Source organism: Ambystoma mexicanum, chromosome 4p, assembly GCF_040938575.1.
Source record: "Ambystoma mexicanum isolate Mex_15411 chromosome 4p, UKY_AmexF1_1, whole genome shotgun sequence".
Lineage (NCBI taxonomy): Eukaryota > Metazoa > Chordata > Amphibia > Caudata > Ambystomatidae > Ambystoma > Ambystoma mexicanum.
Window position 1 is genome coordinate 546,599,688 of NC_090927.1, and position 12,164 is coordinate 546,611,851.

Genomic DNA, 12,164 nt, shown 5'->3' on the forward strand with positions numbered 1-12,164 from the left:
AACCCTACATACGACTATTTCCCAGGCTTTCAAAGAAGCAGCAAAACATTTACTCCAAGCCAAGAACAGACAAAAGAAATTCGCTGACCAACATCGTAGTAAATCCCCCGACTCTCAAATTGGAGACAAGGTCTGGTTAGCATCAAAATATGTGCCCATAAAAGGGACTCCGATCTTTCGTCCCTGATATCTGGGACCTTATTGTATTGAATCCATAATAAATCCAGTGGCAGTTAAATTAGCCCTACCACCCACTATGCAGATTCATCCTGTGTTTCACGTGTCACTCCTGAAACCGGTACAACCCGGTACTCGGGTTACAACACCACCAAAACCAGTATTAGTTGACGGAGAACCAGAGTTCGAAGTAAAGGATATCCTAGACTCAAAATACACCAGATCCAAACTATACTACTTAGTTGATTTGAAGGGATACGGCCCTCAAGACAGATCATGGGAACCTAGTGAATACATCCATGCACCTCGCTTAATTAAAAAGTTCCATCAGAATTACCCAGCCAAACCAGGACCAGGCAGAAGTGCCACCGTCAGAGGGGCCTTGGGGGGCAGGGGGGTGCTGTCATGACCCTTGCCCCTGGTCCTCACTGGCAAGTCAGCCTTCCAGTTAGGGCCAGGTCAAAGGCCTTAAAACCTCATCCAAGACTCTCTTGGAGTCAGTCCTGGCCCCTTTGGAGCCAGGCTCATAACCATCATGAAGACCAACATTAGAATGGGACTATTTACTTGGGACTATTTAACTTGTGGGGGGTTCAGCCAACATGGAGGCACACACACAGCTCAGTTACAAGGAACCGAGCTATGCGGTCTAGTGTTTTGGGTATGGCAGGCCTGGGAGTATTTTACCTGGACTACTTTACCTGGGACTATTTAAACCGCACCCAAACAGCAGAACATGCTTTGAGTTATTTTGCTGTGGGCAGCGTAACACTCACCGTGTCCAGTTCTTTGATGCCAGCTTACCTGAAACCAAGTACCTGCAGAGAGAGAAAGAACACTACGAAACTTACCTGGAACAGTATCCTGTCTTCAATCCATCGCTGACTTCAGTTCCACTCACCTGAAGGTACGAACTCCATCATCCGGCACCGCATGCATCCTGGAATACCATAACCTGGAAAGAGGAGAAAGAAAGACCGCATTAGTAAGTGTTTACTCACGTTTCCTCCCAAATGAAGAAAGCCACACAATTCTTACCTCGGTAGTCATCTCCTGGTCAGTATCATTGCTGGAACATTACGGCGCTCGGCGAGGAACATCGCAACCTGCAAGGAGAGAAAAGACACAGGTTAGCAATATAAAAGGCGAAACAGCGCGGTGCATCGCTCATTACTCACCAGACAGCATTGCGCACACCGCGCTTTCGCCTACCAGCCCATGCTCATCTTCAAACCGCATGACAACACCAAAATACCTTTCCATACCTAAAAGGAAAGAAGCAAGACATTATTATTCAAACTAAGAGGAACATTAAAACTGCACATAAAGACTGTAAAGCAGCAAACCTACGGAGTCGCAGCAGGCCTGGATTCCCACAGGGGGGCTTGCACCAGTGAAGTAACTTGGTCGCTGCTCGCCCCCCACATCTACGCGCCCCTGCCACGAGGAGCAGGACGGATAATCCACCTTCTACAATATTAAGGTGAGGAGAAGGCCCAAGGGGGAGGAAGGAGTTGAGGCCAAGTGAGGTGGGAAAACAAAGAAAATCTGGTATTGAATCCAGCTCTCCTATATTGCAGACCCATCTTTAACCAGAGGCCTTACCAAGGGACCGGGATAGGGTTCGAGAGTGCCAATCATCCAATCAGGGCTGGGTGGCGTCCCCGTGGATACCAGGTAAGCTTAACAACTCCTTCTTTAAACTACTCATCGCAGTGGATTGGTGATTTCTATTTAAATAGGCAGCTTCTCTTTCTTCCTGATGATAGCAGATTTGAACTTTCTCTTTAGTGAAGTCTCTGTACTTGGAAGTATTTAACATGTTAGATAGTCCCATGTATGCCATCAAGTGGGGAGTCCCTCCCTGTGAGGTCCCACTAGCCTTGACCCCTAGGGAGGATGTTGTGAGGTGTTGCGGAGCTGGCTCACCTCGCTAGCCTCAAGGTGGCAGGGTGCTCCCCCTTTGGGAGAAGGGATGAATTCCCTCGATTCGTCACAATATGCTGTAGGCAGCAAGACTGTAGATGCTTTTCACTCTCTTGTATCTCGTCTTATAGTGTCTCAATTCAACCTTGGTTAGACCATGTGGGACTTGATCCCCTTGTATAATATCTCTCTCCTGGGATATTTCTCTAGGTCTTTCTCTTCTATTCTCATACTCTCCTGGCTTTTGAGAACGTATGCCTTCCTCCCAGGGTATTTGTCTCCCTTTTGGGGTTATTGTGTACTAGCTTCACTAGCTCTTCACATTGCCAGTTAACAACATTAGTCTTTGTCCTCTTTGGGACTAAGATTAGTTATACTCTTCATGCATGTTACTCCCCTCATAGGGTTGCTGGTTATTGTCTGTAGACAACTTTCATGTTAGCAATTCAACAATTGTGTTCCTCTTGACTCGTTTTTATGACTGGGACGAGTTGTACTCTGTATGTGTTCCTTCCCCGGCAGCCACCCACTGTTCTTGTCTTCCCCAGTACCTTGAGGTGAGTATGGGAACCTTGCAAGTCTCGGCCCTCACTGAGGTATTCTTCTTGGTATGCGGTTTCGTCTCCCTCAGCTTTCGTCAGCATCCTGTTCTTGGCTTCCCCTTGGGTTGCTGCCTGCTACGGACCCGGAGGAGAGGAAACTCACTCCCTGCAGTGATGGTCTCTGCATAGTTTGAGCAGGCTCTTTGCCCACCATGAATTGCTTGTGGTCAAGCCACCACTAAGTCCTGGACACCTCTTCTTTCTGGGGCCTTGGTTTGCCTGGTGCCTTGCTCACCGGCCTCCCGGCATCTCAATTTGGCATTCCTTGCCAGTTCGAAAGTCGCTGGATTCGTGGCTTGTCTTGACTCCACCCCTTCTTGGTGCAATCAAGTCAGGGGGATTCCCCTATGTCCAATACCCTCTCTCCTCTACTCCGTTTCAGTTAAGTGCAAGACTCTTAATGATGTCTTCTTTAACGTTCTCTGGCAGTTTTGCTTCAGCATTGCCTGCAGCCACATATATACGGATGTTGCACTCTTCTTCCAAATAGGCTGTCCCGTGTAGGTTGATAGTGTGACTGAACATGTGAGTCATTTTCCCCTAAGGGGGGGTCACTCCAAGTTAGGTCCCACTTGCCCAGACCCCTAGCGAGGGTCTTGCAGATCAGGTTCACCTTACTAGCTTCAAAGAGGGTGGCTCCTCCTTGGGGAGAAGGGTTGAATACTGTTGATTCATCACAGTACCCTCTGCAAAACGTTGTCCTCATCAGTCCCCCCCCGCTGAATAGCAACTCACCTAACAATGGTTCAATGATATGCACCTAGAAGGATTTGATATGCAACTCTTTGATTCAGCGAAATCCTTAGACGTTACCATCAACAGCAACGTGACCCTGAGGCGTAGCCAGGATTGTTTAACAAGTGGGGCCTGAGGCTAATGTAGTTGGGCCCACCACAGTGTCATTTACTTGTGTAAATGCCCACACAGCACTGGTGAGTGGGCATTTACAGATTTTGGGTGGTCCTTGCCTGCTCAGGCCCTACCCTGTCTATGCCTCTGGCCTGTCCTTCCAGAAACACATAGACAAAAAGGCTCAAATGGACTAGCCACAAATTGTCACCTTTTAAAAAAGCAAACCTTTCATTCTACCACAGGACTTCCCGTCTGTAGCGCAGGCCCTTGTGGTTTTTCACTTAAATGGTGGCTTCCACCTGCTCACCTAGCTGCTCTAAAGCAGTCCACCATGCCACAGCCTCAAAAGGCAAAAAGGGGGGCATGGAATTTTGACTGAATCATCCTTGAACACAAACTAAACTGGGGTCCTCTCCAGGCTTGGCTATTGTTCAAGACTACAAAGCGGTGACAAATAGCACACCAGCAGGGGTGTTGCTAGGTCTGGAAAAGACCCGGGGCTACACTGATGTCGGAACTGTCGGGACTGGGGGCTAGCTAGCCTTTTGGATGTAGCTCCTGAGATTCTATCCGGGGCTACAACCAAAAGATCAGGGGCTATAGCCCCTTTAGCCCCCCCTAACAATGCCTCTGCACACCAGTGTATCTGGTTCCTAAGCTCCACATATTTTATGACATGCGCTCCTCGCTCAGCAAATCAATCCACTGGTTCAAATCACAGATCACTTGCAAAGCGAGGACCCATAAACAATCCTTCTCTTGTCATACACCCACCCTCTGGAATTCTATCCCTTTATCAGCTTGGAATGCCCCCACAATTCTCCAATTCTTCAATGCTCCCAAAACATGGCCTTTTCAACAATACCTGGCCAAGGACAAATACCAATGGATGGACAGATTGACACACAGACTGCAAATAACAGTACTGTGCCACTTCTGAAAGGCACCATCCCAAACGCTGTCTATCGACACCATGTGTAGCGTTTCTCTGCTCTCGAGCTAGGTCTGCGCTTTAAACAATAAACTTAAATAAAAATAAAATGAAATCACCCAGGGCGCAAATCCTTAAAGGGAAACAGAGAGGAGTCGAACTGCAGTGAGGCCGTTGGGAGACAAATCACATTGGGGCAAAATTATAATTTGACACACAGGATGAAACTCAGAATGAGGCACAATTTCAGTGGGACACACGGGAGCAGAATTACAGTCGGATGCATGGAAGAGGTAAAGAGAAGGTAGAAATTAGATTGCTCTGCAGGTTAGTGGGGGCGCAAAAAATCAAGACACCGGTCGGAAGACAAAAAATTGCATATCAACAGAATCGTACCAGTACTGCAACCTCATATGGTCGCCTGGTACTAAAACGGCACCTTAGCGCATTAAAAAATGCCGACCCCCAGTACTACGACTAAGAGAAGCAGAGGTTGCGTGGGGGGACACGAAAGTGAAGGGAAAAAAGAAAGGACCCTGAGGCACCAGCGCCAACCCACGTAAGTGGGTGGGAACTGACGCCGCACGATGCCACACCTCCGTGTGTGCTGCCATTAAGGTAAGTGGCGGGGGGGAGTGGAGAGGGGGGATGAGGGCTACAGTGGTCTATCTGATCACTGCGCTGCGGCGTAATGGTCGGCGACTTTTTTGTCGGCAGAATTACGGGCAGGCGCAGTAATCACATAGATTCCATATCAACGCATGATAAAAGCATGACAAGTCATGAAAGGCATAACAAAGCATTAGAAGGCATAGCAACGCCTTAAAAGGACTGTCAGTGAAAAACATCCCGGTCTCCACTCAGCACACCCTCTCCATGCCCCCTATAGACAGCTCCCATATAGTCTTCTCAGTTTCCCACTGTCAAGCTCTCTTCCTCCCACCAACCACCTCTGTCTCTCTCGCTCTCTCTCTCTTAATTTCCAATTTCTAAAAGAAAAGCACACTTTGTAAATGGTCGGGGAACTGGCAGATGAGTGCAGTTGGCAGACTGGGGACTCAATGCACACCCTTACTTTATGTATTGCTGCCATTGTCAGATTTTGACTTCTGCATGTGCACATGGCTTGGAGTGAATTGTGTTATTTTATTAACAGTGCGTGTATTTAGAATATGCCCTCCAATGAGTTGCCTGCATTTCTTGCATACCTGGAATTTAAGATTTTTAGTTAATTTGTCTATAATGAATGAGTAAAATATCAACAAACTTAACTTGAGAGAGTTAATTGTAAACATAGTGTGAACGTATTTTTAAAGAGGTGTGTGATAGGCATGTGGTAATGAAACATGCATGCCACTGCAGTTTTGCCTAGGCGTATTAGTTAAAAAAGTTGGGATCTCTTGGCAATAACAGCATGGTTCATTTTGGTGTTCTCGAAGGGTTTGATTTTTTTGTTGTAAGTTAATATGATTGTTTCAAAGGAAGAAGACATCATTGCATGCATACAATTAAAGTATTGTATTGGCATTATTAGTGGAATGCTTCGAGATCGTGCATGCAAGTTATCTTTAAGGTCACACAATGTAGCATTAGTCCATATGTGCATGGAAATGGTGACCTTGAAGTTGAGTCTCTAAATATCCAGGAGCCAATTTCTTGAAATACTTTTTGAAGAACTATATCTTTTAGCAAATTAGCTTTGTAAAGTTTGTACTATATTTCTTTACGTAGCTTTCACAAGACCTAACTCGTTTAAAGGAGCACTACGAGAAAAAGATGAAAGATTTGATGACCAACAGAGTGGGAGCTGTAGAAATTCAGCAATTAAAACAAAAACATGAACTCAAGGTGATGTGCTTACATATTGCTATGCAGATACGTAATTACGTAATAAACTATGTCGTTGGGATGAATCGTAAAAGCTCTCATTTTACAATCACTTGCACTCCATGTCATACCTATACAGGTGACTATATCATGTGCCCTCTCTTGCAGATGCAGCGGCTGATGAAGGCTGCGAAGGAGGGGACCAAAGATGGTCTTGAGAAGACTAGAGCTGCTGTACAGAAAGGTCGCTCTTACATTAGAACCAAGTCCTTTATCCCTCATGGTATGTACGTATACTTACAATGTACTCATAAATGCCCTATAGCATAGTTCACCGTTACACATAGACTCACTACTGGGAGCAGGGGCTGCTGCTGGGTGGGCAGCCCTTTTTGCTCAGTTATGCTAATGATATGCTCTTGATCGCAAGAACCCACATTCCCTACAACGCTTAATTGATAGGTATGTCGGATATATGTCAAACTGAGACCAGCATATCAATACAGGGAAATCTAAGGTTCTGGTGGTTGTGGCAAAGGATAACTTTGGTGGTATCTTGTGTTTAAATTGATTAAAGCTTGATATAGTCAAAACATGTATTTTATTTGGCCGTCGCCTTCTAAGAGAACTGCAGGGTGCTTGGGCATATTGGCTTGGCAAGCATTATTGCTTTTGAAAGGCAATGAAGGCTTTCTGCAGTTATCAAATCACACTGGCAGGCAAACTATTGATATATTATTAAGAACTAGTGTATAGGCAGTTTTCATTAACACACTAGGACCACTATAGATCCTAAGCCTACAGCTCCCTCTAGCGGTGACAACAGGCAAAGCTATGTGCATTGGAGCACTGCATATCCTTAGGCAACAGCTCACTGTAGCGGAGCATTCTGTGTGTTTGGATAGCCTCTACTGCGCATGACGACTTCGGACAAAAATACATGTGGCCTTTTATTATATAGTATATGATATGATATATAAAGCAAAACTCTAGGTAATTGCCCTTTATTGCTCTGAACTCTAGGGTGTGGGGTGGGAGATTACTGATCGGGTTCAAGTTACTGGAGCTCCTTAACTTAAAAAGGTACCCCCTGCCCCCCTTGCACATGTGCGCAAAAAAGGGGGTGTTTCTGGGCATTTAAAAGCGCATCCCGAATTCACAAACAGGGTGTGCTTTTAAATGCCCTGAAATGAGCCCCCCCCCTGCGCCTTTTGCCTTTCGAAATAGGTGCAGGGGCGGTGCGAGCCATAACAGGGTCAATTCTGACCTTGTCATGTTTTTAAAACATTTTTTTTAACTGTGACAGCCGCGGTTTTAGCCGCAGCTGTCATACTTGCTTTTCCATCCCCCAAACAGTGTTCGAAATGCTTTTGTTTTTCTCGGGCAATGGTTTGTTTGTTTATTTTACTTATGTAGCGCACATAACCTGTGGGCGCATTACAATTTGCAAGGTTTCTTGGCATTTTACACATTTTACACACAGATCAAAATATATATAGTATGGACAGTTATAAAGGCTAGATTTAACAATACAATTGACAGAATAATGCAGACATACAGAGTGAAATATATTTTATAGCAGACAGAGACGGAGCTGTATCGTACTAGGTGGCCACATTTCTTAACAATCCAGTGGGAAAAGCCACGTTTTAGTTTCTTTTCTGAAAATGTGGTGTGTAGGAACAGATCATAAGGCTACGGGCATAGAGTAGTTCCAAAGCTGCGCAGTCAGGACTGGGAAGCTGCCTCCCCCTGCTTTATTTAGTTTGAAGTTAGGTACTTTAAGACAGTTTGCGTGAGGGGCCCTGATGGCAGGGGAGTTGCTAGGTCTGGAAAAGACCCGGGGCTACGCTGATGTCGGAACTGTTGGGACTGGGGGCGTAGCTAGTCTTTTAGCTGTAGCTCCTGAGATTCTTTCCGGGGCTACAACCAAAAGATCAGGGGCTATAGCGCCCCCCCTAGCAACGCCCCTGCCTGATGGGACGTTCAGAAGTATGCTTAGTGAATTTGTCCACCAAGTATTTCGGGACCTGGTTGGAGAGGCATTTAAAAGTCAGGTTGAGGGCTTTGAAATTAACTCTGTCTTTAATGGCCAGCCATTTGGTGGAGCGTCTGACGTTGGAGGTATGCTGCATTCTAGGGAAGCTTAATGCAGTTCTGATGGCGTTATTTTATAAAGTTTGCTAATGTTAGTTCTGAGGGCCTTATTTTATAAAGTTTGCTAATGTTAGTTCTGAGGGCGTTATTTCATAAAGTTTGCTAATGTTCTGTTTGCTAGCCCCTAAGTACGGTACATTACAGTAGTCTAGCTTAGACAGAAAAAGAGCTCTGGCTAGTGTAATGCAGCTGTCAGTGGATAGAAATGGTGTACATGCGTTAATAAGTTTGTATGTGTAGCTGGTAGCTGAGGCGGTAGCATTAACTTGTCTGTTCAGATTCAGTGCGGTGTCTAGGTAAAAGCCTAAGGTTTTTACCTCTTTGGAGACATTGATGTTTAAACCGTCAATGTTGACTGTCATAAATTGGTCGCTAAGTTTGCTCAGTTCAGTTGGGGAGCCAATGAGCAAGAGCTCCGTCTTGTCGTCATCGAGATAAAGCCTGTGTGTAGCCATCCAGGCTTGTATGACAAGGTACATTTTGTTGTTCCGTGCTACGTCTGTATTGTAGTCACCTGTGATTGAAGTGAGAATCTGGGTGTCATCTGCATAATTAGTGTAAGAGACACCCAGATTGTCCAGATCATCAAACAACGGCTTTGTGAAAATGTTGTACATGGTAGGTGAGACGCAATATCCCTGCGGTACTCCACAGGTTACAGGGACTGGGTCTGCTGAGTCCATTGAGTAAAAGACTCATAGAGCAGTTGTTTAAGAAGGATTGGATCCAAGCTGTGGCCCCCTTGGAAAAATAGGCGGATGACGTCAGATGATTGCAGATGACCTGGTGATCCACCAAATCAGAAGCGTTGGACAGGTCTAAGAGTAGGAGGATGGCTAGTTCTCCCTTGTCCTTCAACGCATCCATTTGGTTTTTTAAATCAATGAGTGCCGTTTCCGTTCCATGTCTTGGCCTAAATCCTGATTGACAGAGTCCTAGCAGGTTGTTTGTTTCAAGATAAGACTGCATATGGAGGTAGGCTGCCTTGTCTAAGATTTTTAATAAAAAAGGGACCATTGTAATTGGCCTGTAATTAGTAGGGATGATGGGGTCTACATTTGTTTTTTTTAGGAGAGGGAGAACCAAAGCCTCTTTTTAAATTACTGGGGACTGTACTTGTATTGAAAGAGGAGTTGATTAGCCCTGCATTAAAAGTAGCTAGTTCCCAGCTGCCTCTTTGATAGGGGCCACTGGGCAAGAATCCCTTAGGCATCTAGATGGTTTAAGTGAGGAATTGATATTTATCACTTCTGGTATAACGTGGAATTCATCGATTTGTGCATGTGTGATGAATCTGGAGTCATTGGGTGAAAGGGTGGCTTTTTTAGTTGCGATTTATTTCTTGTAGCAAAGAGATTTTGTTACATAAAGCATCTTGGATGTTGGTACACCAAGTTTTGTTTTTGCTGCAGGTATCCGTGGGGGTATTAGGAGATTCCAATTCTCTTAAAATGGTAAAGAGTTCCCTTGAGCGGGAATTGGCTTTGGCGATTCTATCATTGAAGGTGTCTCTTTTTGTTTGGTAAATTTCAAGTTTGTATCTCTCAGAGATTCTAGTCAGTGTCTCCTTATTCTGGGTAATAGTGTTATTTTTCCAGTGTGATTCTGCCTGCCTTTTTTCATTACGTGTGGCTTTGAGGCTGGGAGTAAACCAGGAGTTAAGATAAGCTCGAGGTGTCTCTTTACGTAATTTGAGAGGTGTAATTTTGTTACGAGCCTGGTTGAGAGTAGAGTTATAGAGCTCAACTAGTGCTACTGGGTCTGAGCTAAGATTTGTTGTGTTAGTGATAGGGCGGAGAAGAGGAAGTAGGTTATTGACCATTATATTGTGTTTGATTCTGGTCATGGCCGGGGCGCAGGGGGCATTTGAGATTTGGAGTTCATTAGAGGGTGATCTTGAATGGTAAAGGTGATAAGATGATGGTCCGTCCATACATATGGCTCAACAGCAGTTATGGCGGTTGTGCAATTGAGGTCAGCCAACCATTCTAATGTGCAACTTTTAGTATGGGTAGGCACACTGATCCTGAGAGTGAGGCCTACCTCAGTGATGGAGTTAGCCATTGTAGTGGCAATTGCATCATTATGGTCATTAAGACCCAGGTTCAAATCTCCAAGTATAATAACTTGCAAACCTGGTTTTGTATTGGTGGTCAGTAAGGCAGTGATGTCTCTGTTAAATGAGGAGATGGGGCCAGGTGTTCTGTAGACTAGGTGCATAGTAATCGTGCGGGATGCAATTAGTGGGAGTAGTTCACCAGATGGAAAAGGGGGGTGTTGGGTAATTCTTAGGGCCAGATTAGATTTGGCCGCAAAGGCAATGCCTCCTCCTCTAGAGGTTTCTATACCTAACCTAAGGATAGAGTATTTTCAGGTACCGCTAGAGAGAGGGTAGGTCCTGCTGTTGGGTGAAGCCATGTCTCCGTTATGGTAAGAAAGTCTAACTGATTGGCAATGATGAGGTCAGCAATATCAATCGCATGGGCAGCCATTGATCTGACATTGATACGTGCCCCCTTGATTTGAGCTGGTTTCATGGTCTGGAGGTCATTAAGGGTAGTTGGTGGTTTAGGAGTAGGGTGGTAGGTGTCTTTGTTAAGTTTAGCTTTGGCCTTGGTCTTGGGTTTAGCTTGTGGAGTTATTATTGAGGATATTGATTCAATAGGAAAAGGGGTAGGTGCAGATAGGTGTGTGAGCCTGGATCCTAGCCTCTGATGTCTAATGCTGGTAGGGCAAGGTGGATTAGGCTTTGGTCTATTAGCAAATTGGTGGATCCATTGTGATGGGGTCATGGAAAACAAGGATGGGGTATTGTTTTGTACCTCTAATAAAAGTTTCTTCGGCTGGGGAAACAGTGGGGGTAAGAAGTACTCTTTTTCTCTCGTCATGAGTGGGGATAAGAAGTACTCCTTCTCTCGTCGTGACCTCTGCAACTTCAACCCTGCACTCTTCTTCAACTGCTGCTCTTCTTACCTTCCCCCTCTCTCTGACTTCTCTTTTCTCTCAGCCAATGACGCCCTCTCCTCACTGTCTTCTGCTATCTCCACCAGTCTCGATCATCTCTACCCACTTACTCCCTTCCACCCTTCTCACAAACCTTCCCAACCCTGGCTATCCCCTCACCTTCTGTCCATGCGTCATCTTCCCCGTCGCCTTGAACGTCGTTGGATCAAATCCCCTTCTCTGACTAACCAATCCTCTTATTTTTTCTTTCACTCTCTCTATGACTCTTGCCTCAAATCAGCCAAACGCTCCTACTACTCTAACCTTCTCCACTCGCAAGCCTCCCACCCCCGTCGAATCTTCCAAACCCTCTCTCCCTTCCTCTCCCCTCCAACTCCTGATGCCTCTGCCAACTCCTCTCTCTCTCCCTCTGACTTTGCCAACTTTTTCTCATCCAAAATTCAATCCCTACGCCAAAATATTCTCCTCCCCCCCTCCTATGCCCCTCCTCCCTCCTCCTTCTCCCCTACCTCTGCTTGCATGTCGAACTTCTCTCCTGTCACTCCATCCTGTGTCTCACTTCTTCTGTCCAAAACTCACCCTACTGCTGCCCCCTCTGATCCCCTTTCCACCTCCCTTATTCCTAAAATCTACCCCCTCTTCATTTCCTACCTCACTACTTTCTTCAACACCTGCCTCTCCTCTGCCACCTTTCCTTATGCATTCAAACACGCCACTTTCTCCTTCCT

General features: G+C 45.6%; 1 protein-coding gene across 2 annotated transcripts in view; it reads left to right on the forward strand.

Annotated features, from left to right (window-relative positions):
- ARHGEF10 (Rho guanine nucleotide exchange factor 10) overlaps positions 1-12,164 on the forward strand; it is a 1,326,864-nt gene that overhangs the window by 446,274 nt on the left and 868,426 nt on the right. For both annotated transcript variants that reach the window (XM_069606090.1, XM_069606091.1), the window contains exons 9-10: positions 6,220-6,336; positions 6,484-6,598. In XM_069606090.1, the coding sequence (XP_069462191.1) occupies positions 6,220-6,336; positions 6,484-6,598 (232 nt within the window). The remainder of the gene's footprint in view (positions 1-6,219; positions 6,337-6,483; positions 6,599-12,164) is intronic.